The sequence below is a fragment of the Kryptolebias marmoratus genome, linkage group LG15 (genome assembly GCF_001649575.2).
Source record: "Kryptolebias marmoratus isolate JLee-2015 linkage group LG15, ASM164957v2, whole genome shotgun sequence".
Lineage (NCBI taxonomy): Eukaryota > Metazoa > Chordata > Actinopteri > Cyprinodontiformes > Rivulidae > Kryptolebias > Kryptolebias marmoratus.
Genome location: NC_051444.1, coordinates 19,002,822 through 19,028,327, shown reverse-complemented (window position 1 = coordinate 19,028,327; position 25,506 = coordinate 19,002,822). Strand labels below are relative to the sequence as shown.

The 25,506-nt window shown below is 38.4% G+C and overlaps 1 protein-coding gene across 3 annotated transcripts in view; it reads right to left on the bottom strand.

Moving 5' to 3' along the window:
- The window catches only part of phkb (phosphorylase kinase, beta), a 103,510-nt gene that overhangs the window by 52,128 nt on the left and 25,876 nt on the right, over positions 1-25,506 (bottom strand). For all 3 annotated transcript variants that reach the window (XM_017425886.3, XM_017425885.2, XM_017425884.2), the window contains 7 exons: positions 24,483-24,546; positions 18,952-19,047; positions 16,242-16,439; positions 9,557-9,614; positions 7,161-7,238; positions 4,697-4,855; positions 4,419-4,513 (listed from right to left, as the gene is read on the bottom strand). In XM_017425886.3, the coding sequence (XP_017281375.1) occupies positions 4,419-4,513; positions 4,697-4,855; positions 7,161-7,238; positions 9,557-9,614; positions 16,242-16,439; positions 18,952-19,047; positions 24,483-24,546 (748 nt within the window). The remainder of the gene's footprint in view (positions 1-4,418; positions 4,514-4,696; positions 4,856-7,160; positions 7,239-9,556; positions 9,615-16,241; positions 16,440-18,951; positions 19,048-24,482; positions 24,547-25,506) is intronic.

Below are 25,506 nucleotides of genomic sequence, written 5' to 3'. Positions count from 1 at the left end.
AAGCTAAAAGGAAGAATAGAAAGAGAGGTGAGAGAGGTGATGGAAGATGGAGGAGAACAGAGTGGCTGAAGTCTATGATTTGTGTGACCATTTGATCCAACGAGGTGCTCGTCTCAGCAGCAGCAGAGTGAATAAACAATTGCATCTAATTCCTCCAGACCGAGGGCAAGGGCACAAGGTGCGCTCTGACACATGAACAAGAAAGTGCTAATTTGATGCATTCATGTTTTCAAGTAAAATGTGACTTCACATTAGCTTTTCAGCGGTTCAGCTCTGGGAACAGAACACTTGTCGGGTTTTACTGAAAATCTGCAGGCAGTAAAGCAAAACACCTCCAACGCTCCTGTGCCAGGTTGCAGAATGTACTCAATGTGGTGCTTAAAAGGTAATAACCTGCACCTGGGTGCTCAGCAACTTCACGAGGAGAAAGTTTTTAATGCCGCTGAGATCTAATTTGAGAACAACTGTGGCTCAAACGTTTTAACAGCTAACGCTCAGCCTCCAGGATAAATGCCTATATAGTAGTGGCATAATTTATGTAGAAGTGAAAACCTAAAATTCACAAATGAAGGTCGAACGAACATGTGCTGGTTAAAAAATATCTAGTCTTTTGTTGGAGTGGTAGCATTTATCAGATTGTCTGCATACTTAACAGTTCCATGCTGTAGCTCAGTGAGTTGAGAGTTTACATAACAGGTGCTTTTGGACCAAATAGTTACTCTTTAAGGGTTATGAGGACTGTTAGTCCCACTACATAGCAATCATAAGGACCTACATGTTTGCTTTCGCACCACCATTTTTTAAACCAATGACTGAAAGAAAGTTACAAGCTTTGAGCAGAAGGAGTTACAGAAGCCAAAACTCATACCACTGATGAGTTTGCTTTGTGTTGCTCAAGTTCAAAAAAGAACACACCAAAGCCGAAAGCAGTGACAGTGAAATAGCTTATAGTTTAGCAAAGCAAATATAATTTTAAAAGTGCAAGTGCTGGAAGGGTGTTTAGTTTGCCACTCGAAATACACTATATTGCCAAGTGTAAAGTTTGGTGGAGGGAGGATTATGGTGTGGGGTTGTTTTTCAGGAGTTGTTCCAGTTAAAGGAACTCTTAATGTGTCAACATACCAAGATATTTTGGACAATTTCATGCTTCCAACTTTGTGGTAACAGTTTGGGGACGACCCCTTCTTGTTCCAACATCACAGTGCACAAAGCAAGGTCCATAAAGACATGGATGAGGGAGTTTGGTGTGGAAGAATTTGATTAGTCTGCACAGAGTGCTGACCTCAACCCAACAGAACACACCTTTTGGATGAATTAGAGCAGAGACTGTAAGCCAGGCCTCTTGTCCAACATCAGTGTCTGACCTCACAAATTATCTTCTTGAAGAATGGTCAATAATTCCCATAAACCCTCCTAAACCTTGTGGAAAGCCTTCCTAAAAGAGTTGAAGCTGTCATAGCTGCAAAGAGTGGACAAACATCATATTAAACTTAATGGATTAAAAATGGGATGTTACTCAAATTCAAATGAGTGTAAAGGGAGATGAGAGAATACTTTATGTCACTCAAGAGTCATTACTGATTTAAGAAAATGCCTACTTTGAAAAAGAAACTACAAAAAATGACCCATTAAATGTAATTAAAGTATAAGGACTACAAAAAAAGGAGGAAAAGCTGAACTATTTAAAATTGTTATACAGACTGGTAACATATCCAGTGTAGCCCGAAAGCACCTATTGTTACATTTATTCCACCTACTTTGCCTGGGATGGATTTGTACTATCCCATCTGATGAACTTTATGATACTCAGGTAGCTTATCTCATTAATACGATTTACAAACGCCAAATTCCATTTATATCGGCCAAAGAAAGCACATCATATCAGTCACAAAGCCCATAGTGTTTTCAGTTTTCCCAGACATAAAGTTGGCTTTAAACTTCTCATACATTTCCATGAAACGCATGTGAGAGAAAACATCAAACTCAGCGGGATCGCCTTTGCTCATGGGCTGCACGCTGGGTGGTGCCTGCTACCATCAGACGCCAGGTTCACAGCAAACTGCAGTGCTGCTTTTCTATGCAGTTCTTACATAGTCTTGCTGTGATGAAACTTCTGATAGTCTTGACAAATTATGCCGCCTACCTGACAGAGCCAGTCTTTGCTCTGAGGGCATACTAGTTTAGATGCTGAATTCAAAGAGGCGAAGGTGCCAGCACAATGGAGCACCGTATTTGAGCCTATTTTCAAACTGGGAGAAATCACGCTGCATACAAGCAAGCTGATGCTGATTTTCTATTGACGAAGACAAGACTTTAAATCATCACAGTTTGATTCCAGTTAAAATGATTCCTGGATAATGCACATATTCTGATTTTAATAATTATGCATTTACTCTGTCAGCCCTTAAACCACTATTTTACCATTTTTCACTGTGCTTAGTATCTTGTAAGAAGAAAAGTAGACCTACTTGATATGATCCAAAAAGTTTAAAAGTTGCCTGCAACCAAACAGTAAATACCCTGAAAGATTTCTGGACCAATAGAGATACAAACTATTATTTTTTATTTGTTCCTTCTGCAGACATTTAGATTGACTCATATCTCTAAAAGCCTATCGTTTTTGTGTGCCTTTTACTACCACTGTCTTATCAGCCAAGCAACAAAACAACATTCAACACACTGCAGAAGAATGTTGCATCAAGCAGGTATCTCCACCTTTCATCTATGTTATCCTCAGAGCTGCCGGCTATATTCAATATGGATTAAACCTCAGACATGATTGCCATTTAGAGAGGCAAATAGGCCGAGTTTAATCCTCATCTGCAAGTTTGGCCCTCGGCAAGGTAAAATAAGATAACGTCTGCTGCTTTGCTGTTGATGGGTGAAATGCAATTAAGACTTCAGCACGTATGAATAACACAACAAAGAGGAGTGCAGCACTGAGAAGAAAAGCTGGATACAGGAAAACCCTGTGGTGATGGCTGTGGACGAAATATAAAGACGTTTGAAAGAGCAAATGCAGCTAAAGTAGAATTTTGTTAAAACCAAAATGGAAGCCACAAGTGAATGATATACTGCAAGCCCAGTGGAAAATTACTAAAGCACAGTACAGATTATATATGTTATATTCATCTAGTTTGACAACTTTTATCAACACTCAAAACTCAACTATAAATAAAAACCACATTTCCTAAAACTGAAGCACTTAAATATAAATTCAGTAATATACTAGTGTCATACTTAAGCATACAGGTATTTGAGCACTCGAATAAAGCAAGTACCTAGCCTACACACCACCTCTTTGTTGCCCTCCACAATGAAAGGCAGGCGATCATGTAATTGCCTATGTCTGTGTGTGCATGTATTCATTGCTCTGTCTGTTAGCGAACTATCTCATGAAACCAGTGGATGAATTTTAGTTCAACTCTAAAAACAGGATCCATAGGATGTACATCAATAACTGGTTACATTTTGGAGCCAACCTAATTTAAGATATCCTTCACAACTAAGCAACTTTATCAAATACAACATGGCTGGAACTCAAAATTGTTTTTTAAATATCAAGCTAAAATTTGGCGTGACAGTAGCTGAAAGTCAACACACACTCTGAGCAGATTGTGTGATATGAACTTTGGCATGAGAGGTCTGTGGGTGATATGCAACGCTGCTTTCACTTTTTATGCATTTGTGCTGACAATGTTTGTTGGTTGGAATAATCTACCAAAACTGACAACAGAGACAAGTGACTAAAAAAAGGATGAAATCCATTTTTAATTGTGTTTATTTAGACCCAGGAGCCTCATACACAGCCACCAAGATGATAAACTACCACAACCTTGCTTTAAAAGTACTGTGCACGCTCAAAACCATCGTGGATCTATCCTATTCTCTCACGGATAATGCGGAGCACGTTGCTTCTCAATATAACCCGTAAGACCTCACTAAGATCCTGCAAAGACCATCTACATCCTGACCAGTTTTTTATGTTGTAATAGGGTCGTCATTCAGTGTGAAGCAGAGCTTTGAAATGTAAAGATAACTCTGAAAACAACAACAACAAAGCAAAAAGCAGAAAATTATAGAATACAATCTCCAACAGAAAGACAAACAATAACGGTTTCCTTCAATTGCCTCAGTAAAATGCACTTTTGAGATTTACTTTCCCCTCCAACAAGTAAGTTCTTATTTGTAGTAGTGAATGGATCCTCCTTTATAGACCACAAGCACTTAAATAGTATATGTAAGTGACATTTAAAAGGTGAGAACAAGATAATGAGTACTTGAATCTGGTGTTGCATTCATAATGGATGTCAAAAGGGTGTATAATATTCATGCTAATAGGTTGGTAGATAAAGTGTTCAGAATTCAGATAAAAGCCCAGTGATGGCAGTCGGGCACATCGTTGCACATCATTTTACCTGATTCGAGTATCGCATGCTGACATTGCGCTGATCCTGCCGCGGCACGTATCGATGGACGGGATCAATGTCTTTAGGGCTGATCAGCTCATCCACTGGAAAGGTAAAAAAACAGAAAAACACATCCACATAAATACAAACAAAATGCTTAAACATAGAATAAAAAAGTGCAAAAAAACAATAACCTCTTACATAAATGTACAACACAAATACAAAATCAATCAACTCCAGTAACTGGAGAACATACACACTACCATATCAGACTGACTTGGATGTACCTAGAAGCTTGGCGATATTGTACAGAGCCTGACCCCATAAGAACATCTTGCCGTCACGGCCGGAGTTGCTCGGGAATCGCTTCTGGCTCCCATGTTTGTTCTGCTCGGCCTCCACAAAGTCAGCCGGTACATAGTAGTATTTAGGAATCACAGCATGACCTGGAATGAGAAAAGACTACTGTGAGTTTTGTGTTTGTATAGATGGCTTCTTCACTGCATGTGTGTCTCTGAGTTAAAAAAATACAAAAAAAAACAATCAACAATAACTCCAGATTATAAAGAAGACTGTCCATATGTAGTCTGCACTGGGGACACACAGAAAGCAGCAGCAGCTTCACCCAGAACCTCTGCTTCGGAGAGTAATTTCTGAACCAATTTTGTACTTGAAAAGAACATCTTACCGCCTTGGCGAGAACAGACACAAAAATGAACCTGTATTATGGGCTCTTTCAATAGTTTCACTAATGGTACCAATCTTCTTCTTTACCCACTTACCTAAGAACTTTATCTTAAAAACAGGAGGCTACTTAAACTTTTCTTTTATTATTAAAACCTGCAATTGCCTGAACGTTTTACTTATACCAGACCGGCCTGCCAATCTGCCTGAGAAAAAAATAACGTTTTTGACAGCTTAGGGTAGTAATTAGTGGGAATCAGAAATTCTTATGCTAATAGATGGGAAGCCAGCCATGGATCATGAGCGAACAACACTGCATCCCTGAAAGTTTCTAAATATGCTTCGGAGGAGAGCTGCGAAACATATTTCTGCAACTTTCAGTCCCGAGTTTCAGCAGAGTTATCGAACATCTCTGTTACATCTCCGATAAAGGACTAAATGAGTCCATGCGTGATGAAGCAGGTGAGCGCTGATGGGAAACCCAGACAGCAGCAGAGCTGTATGTTACGTTAAAGTTCAAGTTCAGTTTCTTGTCAACAGTGGGATGAAACTTTATTTCTCCAGGCCAGAAAAACAAAAGAATAAAATACATTCTCTAATTAAAACTGTACACTGTAACACACTTTGTAATAACACCAATGCCAAAAATCATTAACCATCACAGATAGGTGCCTATCTCAATGTTCTCCAAAAAAAACAGTGCAACAGTTTTGGCAGAGTTGGTTTTGCATCATGTCCTGCCTCCTGAGCGCCCTAACAACGTGCCACTCCAGATTAACATCAGAGGAGTCGAGAGGAGATTTTCCTGCTGTAAATCACAAATGCACCCAGGCGACTGGGGAGACAGTCTTGACCCAATTCCGGAGAAACTTTCCAACATTCATGTGTTCAAGCTCTCTAAAATACCTCTTCCAAAATCACAGCTAAATTCCCTTCTTCCACATTCCCACCATGGTCACAGTCGACGGTGTTGCTGTTCAACTGTGGTTGAGCGCTGAAACCTTTTAGTTTAAAACTAATGTAACATGCCAACTTCCTAAAATAAATAATAATAAGAATATGATGAAGTATAGCAGGAGCTTTTCATGCCATATCATCACACTTATATTTTGTCAAATTTGTTTATTATCTGTCAGGTGTAAAAGACAGTGCTTACAGGTTAAAAATTAGCGCTATCCTTTGCTTCCTATTTATATCAGAAAACACAATTCAACGTCACAAACAAATGACATCCTAGAATTTAATCCAGTTTCAGTAATCTGAGTAAAGAGACACAGCTTTAGCAGATAGCACAGCTATAGAAGTTTGCCTCAGCATATAAGTGTGTTGCACGCCGTGTGCAGATGCTTCGCTAAATCAACTGGAGCCCATTACTGCTTCTGATGGCGGCAAATATGTTTGTGGCATTTGACTTTTCATTAGCATTATTAGTGAAAGAAAAAAAAAAAAAAATAAATCTTGCCATTGTGTTATCCTCTAAAGCCCAGCCAATTAACTTGAGGAATTTTGTTAATTCATACAGAATGACTACAAAGGCTCTATGGAGACAACTTGGGCAACTTACGTCTCACATCATTATCCTCTCTGCACTCCAATTATTCCTGTTCTATTGTGAATGGGCCAGCAAAAAAAAAAAAAAAAGTCCAAGCTCTTGACATCCCTATTATTTGAATGTCTCCCCTCACAGCAATGGTGGCAGGTGAATAGAAAAGCATCTTTTTGCCTTATGAGGTAAGGTTGAGTTCATTACAATGTAACGCCCTTGTAAGCCACAGCCACAGTAGGTGGTGTGTGAATATGTATGACAGGGTTTAATAAGAGAAAGTTTTTCATCACTCAGGAGAGAGAGAGAGAAAGAGAGAGAGAGAGAGAGAGAGAGAGAGAGAGAGAGAGAGACGAAGAGGACAGCGGCAAAAGCTCTAAAATAAACCACACTGATATTACAAATGAGACAGTTTTATTGCATGTGTATGTGTTTGTGTGTGTGCGTGTGAGTACGTGTGCGCATTTCAGATTGCCCTTCACTCAGCAGCTGCTAAATCCGTGTGTATTTATGTGATAACTCACCCTCATAAGACTGGAAGATGATGGGTTCAAGGAGGTCCTGGTATTCTTTGACCTGTTCCTTATTTCCTCTGAACACCCCTGCAACAAACACACACACACTTTTATATTTTGAAAGACTTTTTAAATATTCTATATGTCCTCTGTGTGTGTGTGTGAGGAAGTTACCAGATGTTGATTCCAGCACTTAGTGTTTCTGATAATTTACATGTCTAAGTTTGCAAGCACTTACTATTCATGAGGACACAATCACATTGGGTTAATGACACCTTCTTGTGTGGGAAATATACTAAGTTCACAAACTATAAATCATTCCATTTGATTTTGAGGACCTGCTGTAAAGTTAATAACAGTATCTGCGAATATGTGCAACTTAAAAGTCAACATCGGGGGGGGTGGTGTACAAAAGACTCTTTGAAGACATCTAAATTTGTTGTGACTATGCTGACTTTTCAGTGAACTTGATGAGCAGTGTGTGTGTGTCTGTAGAAAACTCTCGGCAAACACGGATCTGCTTTGCATGCCTGGTGCACAGCCGCCAAGCAGGTACTCTGTATTCACATATGCAGTAAAAATCAAAAGATCCCACTCTTAGTAGCTCATTTTGCATCCTTTCCCGTTTCATGCTAAAGTGTTGAAGTCTCCATGAAATCAAATTTTGAGTGTTTTTGTATTACATTTAGATAAGACTATTTTTTAACACTTTCAGTCACAGTGATTTATAAGTATTTCTGGCTTTAGTACCATATAAAACCTCAGGGTGTGCATTAAATTGTAAATGTTTTACAAAAGGAGTCTGCTAGCGGAACTGATAAAAAAGTAAATGCAAGTTAATCCAGACTCAAACTACAACACTTTAAGACCAACCTTCTCTTTGCAAACACGTTTGGAAGTTGCTGACAAATGACCCAATCGTACAAATCAATCTGCGTTCAATCAGCTGTCAACAACTGTGTAGGAAATCTTCAAAAACCTAATTTGTGAGGCTCACTGACATGTTGCGGAGTGCTAGTTAAAGTGTCAGATATCAGGAATGAATTACAGTCAATGGGAGTGCAATGGCTGGGGGGAACCTGGCTGAGAAATATGACAAGAACATACAGTCTGAGAAGCATTTGGGTAAAAAAATTGTCAAAAAACACTCATGTTTCTTTGATGTTTCCAGCCTGCAGCATCGTGACAGACTTGAATGAAACAAACCGTGCTGCGGAGTCTTTAACAACCAAGTGAGGCAAACAAGAGGAGCTAATTGAATAATACTGTAAGGTTAATGAGGAGAGACAGACTTGGCTGCCTAATGTTTATGTGACAGCTGTAACTGCTGTAGAAAAAAAAAAAAAGAAAGAAACCAAACAAACAACAAAAAAAGCAGTCATGTAGTGTGAAGTACTACAATCTCAAAACTCCTGATCCTAAGACAACCCTGTTATAAAGCTTGTACAATCTAACAAGTTGATGGCACTTTTTACACTAAACTGTGTAGTCTGAACTTGGATTTAGCCAAGTTAAAAAGGGTCTTAGATAAGATAAATGTTCAAGAACCTCTTGAAGCCTGGTACCACTAGGAAAACATGCTGGAAAAAAAAACGATCACTGGATCACTTGTGTCAATTGAAACTGAAGAAAAGATAGTAGTATCAAACAACTGTCCTTTAAGAGATAGTTCAAATCTTTTAAAAAGGGGTTTATTAAGTAAAGGTTCTGGACAATTTACGGTATATCTTACATGTTGTAGAGAGCTCTTTGCATGACCTCAGTTTGGAGAAACCGAGTTTAATCCTGACCGTACTGATAAACTAATGGCTTGTCTGAGTAAGACCGAGACCAAAGTGGACTGCTGCCATCTTAAAACAACATTAATCACCAAAATTTCAAGTAGTTCGAGAAAACACTGATTTATGGTCTTCTGGACACTAAATATATAGAAGGTTAAATTGTACAGAACAATTGTGTGGTGCTGTTGGCTGGTCTAATAAGTTACAGTACAGAGGAAAACAGGAGTTTGTTGGTTTATTTTCCTTTTTTTCCATTTCTTTTATGGTAACATCAGTTTATTAGCTTTTTTGCATTTTCAAGCTGACAAAGCAAAAGGAAGAGTTGAGTCATAATTAATGAACCCTGAATAGGTTGTGTTACAAATAAATATGTCAGTAGAGTTTAAACAAGTATGTATGCTTGATTTTTTTTTTTTTGCAGAGGGCTGAACCTCTTTGAATTTTACCTGCCCACTTTCTCAAGCTTAACGGCAGATGATGTAAATCAAATATTTCAGAAATGTCTCTTTTATTCCTTGAAAACCTGGCAAGGAGCAAAATGTAATCTTCTGTGAAATGCTAGTGTAAGAGCGTCTCGTCCTTCTGAGTCATCATAACCGCAACAATGGATAGAATGAGGCTTACCGTCAATCATCATGTAGATGAAAAACATAGGAAACTCGCACTCGATTCCATCAAAAAGCTGGAGAGAGACAGAGAGAGAGAAAGGGAATTACAGCTTTCTTGTTTCGCAAAGGACCGAGCTTGAATTTTAAACACCGAATGGCTGAACTTCAGAAACACTTGTGAAACAACAGGACACAGAGAAAAGATATAGAAAACAGAGAGTTGTGGAAAAAAAAAAAAAAAACCAGACATGACAAAGGAGATTAGTAATAATAAGAACAACACATTCTAACAAGATAAGTTTTGTCATGCTGTTATTCTGATCAACTTGCTCTGGCAAAATTAATTAAGTAAAGAGTATATTTAAAAGGACAGTCTGGTCAAATTTGAAGTGATGTCCTGTCAAATAGTGATCAGTAGTTAGTATCTTATCAGCCATGACATCAGTCACAGAGTACGGAGTATGGAGAAAAGGGCAGAAGTCTTCCTCCAGGCTAGGCTAACAGACAGTCAAATGAGGGCCTGTTTTATATAATTCGGAAAACAATTCTTTCTCAAAAACTGATGTGAAAGAACGTGACAGCAGCAAATATTAAACCTCTATACTTTTGTATGACACCCTTCAGTTTGTCGCTGTTTTCTCAACCGAACAACGTCCTCGGTACTGTGTGTGTGTGCTCAGTCCATCTCATCAGCACTTCAGTTCAAAAATTTACTCTGCTCATGGTGGACTGAAACATTCAGCAGCGCCATTTATGTGGTCTTTGCACAGCACACATATATTCATGTAGTTACTTGCTTCAGAATTTGAATTTTAATATTTCCCTTCTCTTTGAAATGACTCATTTTTCATTTTGGCTATCTAAATGTGGTTGTTGTTTAGATGTCCCAGTAGTGCCCTTGAAACAGTCGTACAGCCACATTATGATGATGTGAAGGAGATAAAAAGAACGGAGAAGTGTTATATGGAGCTATTATGAGGAAGACAACTGCAGGTCGAAAATGTCAGCAAGTTTATGATACAAGGACAAATAAATGAAGCAATCTGAGGGAAAAGGTGGAGCAACGGCCTGCTCTTTGCTTGTAGGTGATGGGGAAAAAAAGTTCACTGGTCCACCACTAACAAAAATCCTGAAAATGAACACAAAACGTGCATAACTCTGCCATGAAGAAATATACATACAAAAAGTTTAATAAATGTTCTTAATCCAAGACTTTTTCTTGTGGTGTTGAGGTAAAAAATAACATTTAATGCTGTTTGATGCACTCATGTAAGCTTTGAGACTGTGTCTATCTGTTTTTAAGTAATCTATATTGACTTAGAGAGAAGCACAGTCTGTATTTCTCAGGGCAGAGATGTTGGTCAAGGTCTTAAACACCACAGTGCTGGTTGAAACCAGATTCTGTCTCAGGTGTTCTGTTTAGTAAAATGAATGAACCAGCTGCTCGGACACAGAGGGGGAGTCCCAGCATGCAATAAACAGACAGACATTCTGTTAGTTGGAGCATCCAGAATCCGCTGAAGAATGTGTTTGCTCTCCCTTGTCGACGAGTGTAATCAACTTTTACTCTTAAGAAGATTCTCAGTTTGAGCCTGGATTAATTTTTTCCACAACAGTGGTTTTTGATTTTAATTAAAGTTCTTCATCATGCTCTTTGGGGCCAAATGACATACTGATTTGCTGTCAACTTGATGCAATGACACCTAAAGGCAGCGTGCTGCAGCTGAAGAAGAGAATTTCCCAGAAAACAATAAAAAAAGCACTTTAATAAACAACCTTGTGTGGCTTATTCCCTGAGTCTTATGTCATCAGACTGTCTATTGTGGTCACACCGGAGGGCCTGCTATAGTTATACAAGATTCTGAGTCTTAGACTGTTTGAACTGTGATAATTTCTTCATAATAATCATACTTCTCTTTATATGTCTGCATAAGAACAGTTGGATAAAACTAACATGATTCTCTATCAATTGAAAGAGTTGACATAAACATATTTTTCTTACATTCCTTCACTGCACTAATGTCCTCTCTTGTGGGCATAACATGTGTCACGCACATCTTTTGTTCAGAAAGCCTAAAAGTCAGACAGAAAAAAATGTTTTCTATGTTCCTGTAATTACAAAAAATGACAAAAAAAGTGAAGCATCCAGGTGGAGTGGCAGAAATGAAAAGAAACTGCACGTGTTGAAAAGTCATTTGACTGTATTACGATGATTACAATATCAGATCGAATGGATAACAGGGGGAACACTGCTGGTCCGATGTCAGGGCGACACCTCCTTGCGCCTGGATACAAGTGGTGGATCAGCAAGGAATGGAGTCGTCCAGCTGCTGAATCCTCTCCTGCATCAAGTCGGCTCACAGCAGTAAGTGACCCTCGAGATCTGGCAGATCTTAAGGGTGAGAAATGCGGATGCAAGATGTCACCGATGTAGCGCTGAGCTGTCAGATTTTCCCAAATCACTGCCAGAGGTGATCCGGCTCCCCACACCATGAAGCCACAAGTAAAACTGGTGTGTCTCAGTCATTCAGATCTGTCCAATGGTTCATGAGATATGTTGCTAACAGACAAACAAACACACACATACAGACACACAAACACATTTTTATGACCGCCCGCCTTTTCTGGTGGCAGGCAGTAATAAAAGTCAGAAGAACCATGAATTTGTTGTAAAAATATGACAAATTATCCATTTAAGATTGCGATAAGATGAAAACAATGCAACAGCTAGTATTTCCCTAGCTATTAGTAAAAAGCATAAACACAATACATGTGTGTGTGTGTGTGTGTGTGTGTGTGCGTGTGTGTGTTTACATGTCAGTCCATTTATCTGTGACTGCCATTTGTCCTGATTATCTTTGTGACCCTCTCTTTGTCAATAATCCTCACACTGATGGAAGATAACAGAGATTAGATCCTAATGAAAAAAAAAACAAATGCCTAATGGAGCTGACACACATTCACATTCAGAAGCTGCTGTCACTATCGCTGAGCAGATCCTTCTGTCTGAATGTGCGTCTTTAAATGGTTTGTGTCTTCATGCTGTGATTATGCAGATATGCGCCGCCTCGATCGGCGTTTCACAGCAAAAAAAAGGCGAGAGAAGCAGTTGAAGCCATCAGGTGGTAAGAGAGGGAGGAGGGGGTGGAAAATGAATGACAGAAACACGCATTAGGATACACAGAAGCAGGAGGGGGGGTGTTTTTTTTCTTGTGGCTGGGGTGGGGGGAGCTGGAGGAGCCAAGGCAGTCACTCAATGAGGCCTGTGCTTTATTTTTTTTTTTTTGCCCTTTTGGGCTGCAAAAACACACGGCGCACTCTCTTTTGTGCTTGAGTGGCTTGACTGATTGGTGAAACTGTCTGTCACGCAGGTTGCTGCCGCTCTCTGTCAATGGTAAGCAGACAGGAAGCACAGAGGTGTGCCCCGCAACGGATTCTCTCTTAAACACCAACAACAACTTCAATCAATGTCATCTGCAGGGACACCTGGTCAACCTGCGCCTTCTTTTTCCTCTAGACGGAGCCCACACTGTGCAACTCTCCACCAGCTTTCTATAACTCAGTGTGGCGGCTTTGTCAAAGCACATAACACTTCACCCATTATATTCTATGGAGGCCTATGCTGTTTATGATGCTATTAATATGTTATACCCCTACCGCTAGAAATTGAATCTTTTATTTAAAGATTTCATTAATAATCATCTTCAAACTCCAGCTTGTTTCAATACACATAGCTGGTAAATCGCAATCTTGTAATCTTTACCGTCTTGTATAATAAATATCTGACAGTTTTCTCTTATATAACTGGATTCCTTTCACTGAAGTTTCTGGTGATGTAAAAGTAAATATAATCGCATGAGTGGGTGAAAGAGAAATGGCAGCGGGAGGGACGATGGCCTTATGAAACTTATCTGGGATCAGCGTCTTCCACAAGACACCTCTGTGCTTGTCGGTAGACCTGAAGGTGGGAAGGAGCCTGAAGTACTGCTTGGTAATTCTGCGCCTCAGAGTCTTTTTATCCTATTAGCTGCAGGATTAAATGAAGCTAATTGCAAAGTGGTTTAGAGTCAGCGCCTCACGAGTGCCCACTTTGGAATACCAACAAAGCACATCCACTGTCAGTGGCTTTTTTTTTTTTTGAATTACTAAAAGATTTCCAGCTAATAAACCCGATGATTTCCAACACTTCTGTTCATGAAATGCTGTCCATCAGTTGGTGATCAGAGTGACTCTTTCAGGACACATGACAGTCCGTCACTCATTAAAACTGGATGGTGTTACACTGTTTTATTTTGATCTAGTCCTGACAAGTTTCAAATAAAAGGTCTTAACTAACACTGTGAAAAAAAAGCCCAAAATGTAGCATACTAATGCATCAATACAGCACTTATAAGAGCACTTTTTAAATAGGATTTCGACAAGGAAGAAACTGTAATGAAGTTTTTTTTAGTAGACTTAGTACTGTTTGTATGAGATTTCCTTCAAGCTTTTTCTATAACGTCACCAAGGATGTTGAGCTTTAAAAAGAACCTGTTACCATAAGTTACAGAGTATAATTCAGTGTGATTTTTTTTTAAATAACATCAAAGATTTCTTGAATACTTGTTGCACTCTGGGCCTTTTTTTGTAATGTGGAAAACGCAAGAAAAACAGCAAAATTAGACAAATGAAACAAAGTGCTGTAAAACACTAAGTATTATGGATTTAGTTCATATGTGGATGTAATCAAACAAAGAAGAGACCATACTTTGGATGCAGCCTCCTGTCTGTGTGCCGTGAGGTCTGGTGGTCGAGTTTCCCCCAGATTTCTAAAAAGCCGTGATGAAAAAAAAGATCCACTGCAGTCTTCTGAACAGCAGCTTGGGAGAACAACTTATCTGTAAGTTTTGTTGGCAGACAATTGACTGGAACCACAAAATAAATATGTGGCGACCCGATCTATCAAAGTCATTAAAACCAGAAAGGAAGTCTATCAGCCCGATCTTGTTAGCCTTATGTGTTTGAGCAACATGACGACTGCAGAGCTTCCAGAGGAGCACGGGGCCCTATCCACATTTCGCTGCACAACAAACTTGTGCAAGTCTAAGAATTTCAAAATGTAAATACCTTCAGCTCTCCTGACAGAGTAGGTCAGGGTTTCTAAACCAAACAGACTCGAGTTGTATCTGACATTGTGTTTGCAGAACTCCCTGCTCACTCCACACACCCCCCATCAACCTGTCGGTGCTGATTAATTCAGAGAGGGTAGCTCTGCAGCTAAAGCAATGATTTGTTTAGCACTAAGGGTCCACTGTCTGATTCACTCATGCTGTTCTCACTGAGCTGATTATGAAGTGAATGAACGTTAATGTCATTTCACAAGAATTGGGTGGGGGAGGAGGGGGGATTAGCAAAAGGACAATAAATTTATCTATGTACATATGCATGGGCACACATACTGATAAGTAGTCTCTCAGACAAACACATCCACTAAGATCTGGAGTGAAATATATAAGGGATTAAAAAAAAAACGGGAAAGGTTAAGTCACAAGCAGAGTTCTTAGCAGCATCATAGAGGATTGTACCTTTACAGGATTATACCTTTCCAAAAGTTCTCAAATCTTAAGCACATTTAAGATGAACTTATTTCTTGAACGATTGCCATTTTTCTCAGGTAAAATATGTACCTGAAAATAAAACGCACAAGTAAAAGCATCAGTCCAATGATTCGTTCTCAATGTTGCTTCATCTCTGGCCTGTTTAAAACATGACTTGTTTTGAGATTACAATTACGAGAAGGATCAGTACAAGCTGACAAAAAGTCAATTGGCGCATTTTGTTTCTCATTTTCTTTAGTGTATGCTAGTATGAGCATAGAGTTGTTGTATATTCTCTGTTAAATAATAAAAGCATGCTTCAAACAATATTTAACAGAACGTTTGTCCAAATTTAGGTTTGTTCGAGGCAGTGTGGGACAGATCGTGAGGAAGGCACAACTGTGGAAAAAAAAGAGGGGGAGCAGAGATGACAGGATCGCTTTCATGAGAGGAGCTTTAAATATTACTGTACTTAGTTTGCATCTCGCTCAAAGTTGGATGTTCTTTGCTGTCAGTGTGCTAGTTATCAGAGTTACTACACATTTTCTAGTTTGAAAACCCATGCATTTCCAGACTCAAAGGTTCAAATCTTTCTGTCAATTTTTGAGCCATTTTTAAGCCAAAAGGTAAATTTAGAGTAAATGTTTGCACAGGGGTGGGATTTAGCTATCTGTATGTTTTGAATACATTTAATAAACATGAACTGAACACCATAGATAGCAGGGAATTAAAACCATGTAAAAAAAAAAAAGAGTTAGAGTCAACCTAATTCAAGATGGCCGTCTCAGCAAATTGTCCTTAGCAAGCACAACATTGTTTATAACATGGTCATTTTTACTGATATTGAGCTAAAATTTGATGTGGTAGTAAATGAGAGTATTTCCCAATGCATACTATGAGTATTAACAGATCAAAAAGTATCTTTACTTAAAACTCAGACATGCAAGATAACACAAGTTGCTCTGTTGCTCCTGTTTTACTGAGTGACTCAGATAACCAATTGGTCCTAGTTCAGACTGACCTTTGCAGAGGTACTAACTATGAACTCCAAAACAGTGGGTGGGGTAGAAGCACATCACGTAATAATAAAAAAAAATGAGCCATAAGAGTCCCACCAACACTAACCTTCATTTCAGCAGGTTTGTAGTAGCGCCTGTTCTTGTCCTCGTTTGCAGTGCGGTAGCCGTCGCGGAGGAATCGTTTGAAGCCATACTTGCCCCGTAGTTTACGAACAATCTTGTCAAGTGTTTGACTGTAGAGAGCATCATCATCGACCGCAAACGCAGGATAACTGATGGTTGGAAGCAAAGCGGCATCTGTGTTCTGCCAGGGAGAGAAGATTGACATTAATGGTCTGACTTACTGTTTTTGGACTCTGCTACATTACTCACTGCGTAAGTATTGTATGTTTAGCATATATATCAACTTATTCTACCAGACGTTGTCCTAAACAAGCATAGATGTTTTCTAGCAGCTTAGAAATTAGATCATAAACGTAGGATAATAAAAAAAAAAAACATTGCAGAGTTTGTTTCGATTTAAGCACCTTCTGACTGAATCAATCATTAGGAAAACATATTCCTATTATGTTTTAGAAGTTAATATGACTGGGAATCTAATAATCTTATTTCATTTTTGTTTGGTTCACTCAATTAAGCAGTGGAAATGGAAGCTATTTGGTCCCAGCTTCGCAAACAAACAGCTATGAATATTTTAACTTTTTCAATAAAGAGCTGTTTCCAAAAATAAAACCCTTGCTTTTCACATTCTGTGAACTCTGCTGTCTGGACAAAAAAAATATATATCACTGCCTTGTTTTCAGACATGGATTGTTACAAACTTACCTAAACATCAGCTGACTGACACTTTTTAGTTCAGGATGTGATTGACTGATAGGTGTTTTTGCAAGAAGGTTTTCTTAGTTTGCACAGATTATAAATTCATTCATTTGACACGTTACAAGAAGCACCTATATTATATTGACATTTTGTTATCTGGATGTAGTCTTGCATTAGTGCCTCGCCCCTCGCTGAGTTCTTAGTGTTCTTCAACATCAATCTCCTATGGCTAAAACGCCCCTCTGATCGTCTAATTACACTTTGATTTCTCTCAAACTAATGGCTGCTTTTCTGCTCGGCATATTCTCGGCAGATGTGCGCGCACACGCACACACAACAATGCACACAAATATGCTCACTGAACTGTCTGCGAGAAGTGGAGAAGAGGGAACAATCCTGAGTTTACTTTTGTCTTTTCATTCCACTTCTTCTTTTTTTTCCAGATTTACCACTTTGCAGCTCTGTAGCCACTCATCACTTTTACCTTTCCTTATTGGTGCTGAACCATCAGTAGAACAGGTATTATAATGATTGTGCCATGAGAGAAATCCATTGTCAAAGTGATCTGTGTTTACTGATGGAATGAAATAGGTCCGTGGTTTGTTTGATGAGTGCAATTAACCTTTGACAGACGTGTGGATGGCGACTGTTTAGAAGAGACTGTGCACACAGCTACCGTCAGTGAAAAAAAAAACGTCACAAAAAGGGGATTGAGGAGGTGCTGGTTGCATCAAATGTACAAATGTGAACATTTTTATTGCCCGTCACCTAAGATTAAATGGCAATAACGTTTTAGCCCGTTTCTGCTTGTGCGTGTGTTTGTATTGTTAGCCAAAAAGTCTCATAAATCACTGGGTGGATTTTAATGAAACTCTCAGGAAGTAAACAGTGGCTGTACATCCACGATGGAAAAATTCTTGGCGTCTCCCAATTCAAGATGAATCAACCTTAGGCAACATAAAAAATAGCTATAGCTCTGTTAATTTTACAGATATTGAGCTGAAATTTGATAAGGTAGTAGCTCAGAGTTACCCTCAACATATATTTTAAATGCTAACATATCTCACAGAGAGATCTCGCAAATATTGTATGAGACCTGATGAAGCATCATCTGCAAGGTTTGATCAAAAATGGGTATAATGTCATAATTTCTCATCATAAGATGATCCTAGTTTAAAACCCCGGCACGAAAGGCAGCAGACAATATGTATTCCTTCAAGAAATTCTAAAAAGAATTAGCTTAAATCCCTCCAAAAATTTGAGGTTAGATTTAATATTATATATAATTATCATATCGGAAATTAAAAGTCTGAGATAAAAAGAATAGAGAAAAAAAATCAAATTTACATATATATTACTTCTAATACAGTTTAGAATGACTTTAGTGAGACGAATCAAAGCCACGGCTTTATACATGCAAACAATTCAAAGATGTCTATTTTTTCTACCTGGGCTTCAACAAGTTGTTTTCTGACCAGATTGTGTACAATAAACATTTTCAAATATTTAAAAAAATGTTCAGTAGCAATGTAAACTACAGAGAAACTCACATCATTTTGTACAACAAGTTCAGACAAAATGACATCCATCATCATCATAAATCATATCAGTCTCTGGCTAATTTAGAAATGTTAATTAAAAAAAAAGACAACTGGTTTACCAAAAAATTATATATGGCAAAATTGAGAGCAACAAATGCTATCACTTCAATATCTATTGTATTTTATACATATGTTCCCTCATGTATACACTGTTTTTTTGTTGTTGTTGTTTTTGTGTGATTTTTACCTCACTATAATCTAAAGCTATATATCAGTCTGTAAGTCCCAGTATTCAGAAGGTACCTTGGCTCTGAAAGGGTAAAATTGGACATGGGACATGTCGTGTAATCTCACTCCGCTGTTGCTTCTGGTGAGGCAAAGATAAACGTTTCATTTCTAGATGTTCCTGACTGTGGTTCGGGAGGAGGCAGGCGATGGGAACATGGATGGACTCACATGGGAGCGAGACTCTCTGGGCAGCAGTGAGCAGAGGGTTTGCCTGTTCCTGTTGTGGGCGTCCAGATCCACAAATATCACAGACCACGAGCAGCCCTGCAGTGCAAAACACAAACACACACACACACACACACACACACACATCCTGGTTACAGAGGAACTCTTCATGCTTCACAGGTAAAAGTGGCAACTTAGAGTGTTCAGTTCTCGATGTGAACACCCACAAACATCTACACTTGGCAAGCCATCCATCATTTTATTAAAAAAAAAAAGAAAGAGTCCAACATCTCATCTCACCTCATACCGTCACACATCAAAACGCACCTTTTCTCTGTGAAACCTGGTGGATATTTTTGGCTCAAATGCTTGTTTGAAGTCAAATGCAGGAGTGTTTGAACAGCAGTAAGTTGATAGTTATCCCATCACTTCAAAAAGCCTAGATACTAGAGTAAAGAGCTACAACCATAGCGCAGGTTGTACATTCAGGCCACTTAAACATTTTTTTTTTAGAGGAGTGTGAGAGCTTTTTAGTTTTTTGTTCATGCCATCGAAAAAAAAAAAAAAGTGCTCAAACCTTTTTTGATTCTAAAAGTCAGTCCAGTCCACATCACACATCCATCAGCGGTGCTTACATAAAACCTAATGAGTCATTCCTACAACCTGCTAAGCACTTTCTAATGCAAGTCTTATGCATTATGTATGAATATAGCCAGAACCTGTTTTTTTTCTTCGTCTGAAACGGGTCTGGGCTTTTAGTCAAATCGCCAATCTTTTTGACAACAATTTGCACAGTGCAAAGGATTTCTAGCCACCAATAAAGGCAGCTGTGAGACATGCAGGTGGAAACACCATGTAGGGACATCCTTTCTTACAGCATATTAGTGTACAAACTAATGTGTTTATAAAGTTTATTTTGTCATGCACAGTAGATAGAAACAGTGCAACCATTGTTCTGTACGAAGGACTTCTAAACATTGGCTAATTTGCAGACCTTGTCCTTGGTTAGGCTGGTATGTTATTGCTTATAGATTATTCCTTTAAGTCACTGTTCTGTCTGAGAATTAAAGAAAAATAAATTAAAAAATCAGTCACCTTTTCATTGTTGCTGACAAACTATTCTAAATCTGAGGACCTTTGAATAAAAAGAAAGATCTTCCATATCGTTTTGTACCTCGCTGGTTTACGGTTTCAATAAAAAAGGTATAAAATTAACAACTTGTAACTTGTTTTTTTCGACATTATCACAAGTTTTAACACTGATTGAGTAGCTTGGTCCATTTACACAATTGGAAAGGTGAAGCAAAACCACTGAATCTGTTTAAACAATATCTTATAAACACAAAAATACCTAAAGTTAGTTTTCTGCAGCCTGTTAAAGAGTTTTTGCAGTTATTTACGTGATACCACCATCTGCATACATTTGGAATCAAACATTTTTTCAACATTTCAGATAATTTAACATGCAAACAGAAGAGCAAAATGAAATCTTGTGGAACGACCAATTTTCACTTATATACAATATAGTCTTTTTTTTATGTGAACTGAACCAGTTTGGAGCTGGTGAAAAAAGCATTTCATGAATTACAGTATTTGTTTTGCGTTTAGTCAGACTGCTCTATCTACATTACTGGTAATATTTTATAGGAAACTAGGCAGTCAGTTTTTTTTTTTTTTTAATTACCTTTAGCAAAAGTCAAACCTTTGAATGGAAAAGCTATTTTTCCTTCAGGACAACTGATCAACTGCTTTGTGACTCGTTTTTCTAAACTCTGGATGTGCCAAATCGAACACCAATCTATCTATAATCGAATAGAATCTACAATCTATACTTACATATTCAGAATTACCAGACTTCAAGACAGAAGTTGTGTTGTCTTTCAGGAAATTTTAGGTAAGTCTCAATTTTGAAAGTTAAGTTAAACATTTAGGTGACCAGCTTTGTCATAGCATGAATGTGCTTTTTATGGGAAATCCGTTTCAGACTCAAATACAGCTTTACTAATGGATTTTGTTTTATTACAGTTGCAGTCAGATGTTTATGTCCAATCTTAATGGTTTTGAATGTCACATTAACTGTGGACTTTTAATTGATTTCATTACACAACATTCAGTTTAAGCGATTCAAAAAAATGGATGCACAAGCTTGAACTTTTTCAAAACTTTCTCTTTTCCACACTGGATCACAATTATACATATTGACCTAAAAACAATAACAATTTGAAAACCTTCATGTGCAAACAACTATTTATACAATAAACTAATAATTTAGTACTTTGTACAGTTAAAAACCTTTCCTCCCTTTACTTCAAGACAACAAATGTCTCTACTTTGAAACAACAGTGCTTGAATATTTCTGTAAGTTCTTTAATGTCTTCTTATTAATTTCACATAAGTATGACCAAAAATATCAAATTTTAAAAGTAAGATTAGATAGATTCAAAAAAAGAAAAGAGAGCATGCTCAATTATTTCTTAAAACAAATGGTCTATTATTACTTTTATGGGAGCTGCAAAGATGTGCAATAATTGGCGATTATTTAAAAAATAAGTTACTGCTGAGTGTTTCTAATCAGTGGGGCCAATGAAGCAAGAGATAGTGCTCTGTTTTTTTTTTAAATAGATCTTTATAATATGTGTGTAGAAGTGCATCATGATGACATGAGTATAGGAGATTTCAAAGAACCCTAGGAAAAAAAGATTTGTTGGTTCACATTGGGCTGGAAAAAGCTAAAGAAAATGTTGTTATTCTTCTTAGCAACAAAACAAAAACCAACTGTGAGGTCACACTGGGACTCAGGTTAACTTCTAAGCAACTAAATGCTCTCTCTTTCATTGGTTGAAATCATTGATTGTGAAAACAGCAGGGCTGTGAGGAGAGAGTTAAAACACATTAAAATCGCACAAAAGCCAAATGGATGTTCAAAGTTGTAAAACAGCTAAAACTAAAACACAATTTTTTGATGCACACAAGAAGTGGTAAATTGGAGAGGAAAACAAGCCTACAGTGTAGCAAGAGAACTGTATCTAATCTATAAATTATGGTAATAGTATCATAATTTAGCTAAATCCTGAATAATGTCTTTCTGTAATTGATGGAAAAATGATTTTCTGTTCATACTTGTAATGTCACAGGATCTGTGCCCAGAGAGAGATCTCAAATCATCTCCAAAAACCTGCTTTCTGCTCCTTCTTAGTATTGTAATAACCACGTAAACAGCCCTGATGACCGTATATGCTGAGGCAAAGATGCTCGTGAAGTGTGCGGTGTGAGCGTTTGCATCAGAACACAGTTGTTCTCACTGCACAATCTAAATTTTACTATGGGTCACAAAACACAAAAGACAGACACAAAAGTGACACGGAGGGAAAAAAAAAAAAATGTCGCAGTGAGAAGCTCACTGTGCTTGGCAGGAGTCATGTTCAGGACTAAATCAATAAGTGACGTTTTGGGCTTTCCTTACCATCATTGATTCCTCCTATTTTAAATTCATAAACTAAACGATCCTTTGTTTCTTTCCTCAACCAATGGGTGCGTGATGTACCCTACATACCCATGGAGAGGGCAGGACACCCCCTGCCCACAGCATGGCTGCAGACCGGGGAAGCAATAATTATCTCACAAAATAGTTACCTTGAGTTATGCTCATTAGCTTCTGTATGTGAAGAAAACGCTGCTGAAATGTTCTGTCTGACGTGCCATCTCCTCATCGGTTACTACCAGCTCTCTGAAGACGGTAAATAATTCACTCTAACTGCCCACAGCATGGCTGCAGAAAAATATGCTGGTCTTTGCAAATCAGATGTTCGCTTGCCCTGGCAGTAATTTACAAAAACAAGCGTAGATTTTGATTCAAGTGCATGCAGTTTAAATGTGGGGAATCGGCTCCAGCATGGAAAGACGCCGTTTGGTTGGCGATGCAGTTTGAGATGCACATTTTCCATTTTCCTTGGCATGGGTTCTGTGAGTTAGACAAATGTGTAAAATTCAAATTTGCACCTGTGAAAGATGCACCATCTGTTGGTGGATTTGGACCTCAATGCCCTCAGTGCTATTAGCACAGATAAGCAGAAACCGCTGACAGATTTTAAATCAAATATACCCAATTCGAAGCTGTATTAGAGCATAGCCCCAACACTTAAAAGCCTGGCACTGTAATATGGAAATAAATAAATAAATATATTTGTGTCTGCTTTTGATGGAATAAAGTGACAGTTATTACAAAGATTTGAACATAGTTGTTCCACCATGAGAACACACCTCATAAATTTAATGAAAGACTTAAAAGTTTAGCCATCCACCTCATGAAAATACCAGTTTTGCCCATGTAGTTTAGTTAATTGCATAAAAAAGAAAAGAAAAAAATCCTATCAATGCATCTGCTATAAATGATGCGGGGAAGTGCCGAAAAAAAGAAAAAAAATCAAAAGTTTCTGAACCTTAAAGCTGTGTGTCCATTCATCTAGCACAAAAGGCTAAATGTGATGCACACCCAGAGAGTCTGCAGCCAGTGGTACGTGTGATAACAGAGTTCAGAATGTACTAAATGTTCCACTTTAAGGCGTTGGGGGAGTCACATTTGGTGTTGGACGGATGAGAGTCAGCTGGGAAATCAAGATTGATAGGGGTCATTAATAAGCAACTGCAAGGCTGGTGCACAACTGTTCCCTCACAGGGATAAGAGCCTCTCTGTCTCTCTCTCTCACACACACACACACACACACACATACACGACAGAAGCTTCACACAGCATGGATCATAAACCACTCACCCCTATAAATTCTCTCAACTAGCTGAGTTTCAAGACAAAATCCATTTTCAGGTGTGGTTATAATCTATATCTTACAGGTGTACAGAAAAGAAAGGAACAATTTTACTCTAACGGCTGACGACCACTTACTATCATAATATAAATGTTCTAAATCCACTAAATGGCCCAATAAGCAATTCCTAGGTGACATTCAAGTCTTAAAAAAAAGAATAGATCAAGTAGGCTTCATTTTTTAATCTACTGACTGGTGTATCTGCTCCTGTTTTATAGAGAAAAAAAAAGCAAAGGAACCCAGACAAACAAACAAAAAAAAATACAACCACTAATGGATTCAGAAGAAGAGCGGGCCGGGAGATTCTCAGTGAAACCCGGATCAACTGTGGTCATCGATCAAAGTCTGTTGAAGCACAAACAATTTGCTGAGACAAACACAGGCACACGGACGCCCTGATGGTCAAAGGCTCGCAGACACAATGTTAAACTGATGAAGCAGCAATAATTACAAAGATGATGTTAAACTGGCAAAACACGCACGGCTCTGAATACATTTCGGCTCGTCTGTTGCTTGCGCAAGATGGCAGCGCGGCGCCCATTAGGCAAATCTGGTTGATGTAGTGAGCTTTAATGGGGCACTGCAGATTTCAATTACAAAGCAGGCTTTCAATCTTGCGTCATGTGATGCATTTAGGCCTCAAAAAAAAAAAAGAAATGCAGCAGTGAGACGGAATCGGTGTAAAGAGGAAGTGCCCGACAAGGAATATACCTGGTTTCCAAACAGATTGAATCCATTGATGGCCTCCAGAGCAGCTTTGGCGAGACCCACGGAGCTGCAGAGAAAAGGAAAAGAGAAGAAAAAAGTCAGTGAAGCACACCAGCAGAAAATAAAAATAAAAATAAACAAATCTCCAATTTGTTACACTTGACAGCAAATGTGTTGTGATGAAGGCAGCCCCTTAAACCAGAGGTGTTTGTTTTTCCCGTCTTTGGTGTACACCATCTTTAAGAAAAAATAAAAGTATAACCTGAAACCTTTACTAATATTTGGTAGGATTTAATAAAGTGGAAGCTCCCAGAGATGGCTGTCTATTGTAATGTATCTCATAGGAAAGAAAAATAAACAGAATTTCACAGTGGCTGGCTACAGTGATTGCAATTCAGATAAAAAAAAAACTATTCTATTTCACTGTTATGTTTCCCTTTTTATCCTGCTGAGATTTCTCCAAAACACATAATGAAACAGAATATTGTTTGGAAGCTTGAAGACAACTGGCAATTTAGCTGGTCATATAACAGAAATGTATTTAATACCATCAGTAAAGACTGGGTAAGGGCTTAAAATACTGAAAAGTGTAATTAAAAGGACCCAAACCTGCCACCGCACCTCTGAGAGATGCTCTGGGTTCAGCTGCTTACAGGCAGGACAACAGGTGAGTTAGGTGTAGTGTGTATCTTTGTTTGTTAGCAATATCTCATGAACCAGTGAACTGATTTGAATCAAACTCTCCAAAATAATAACTGGATGTACATCTACAACTGACCAACCTGATTCAAGATGGCCACCACAGCTAAGGGACCTAAGCAAGCACAAGAATGGCTACAGCTCAGTCATGTTTACAGATGTTGAGCTACAGTTTGGTGTGGTAGTTGCTGAGAGTCAGGCCCAACAGATACTCTAAGCACTAACAGATCACATGACATCAATAAGGCAGTGGGCAATGTGCAGTCCTCCAAGGAACGCTATGATTGCTCTCAATAATTAAAGAATTACTCAGAGCAATTTGTGTCCA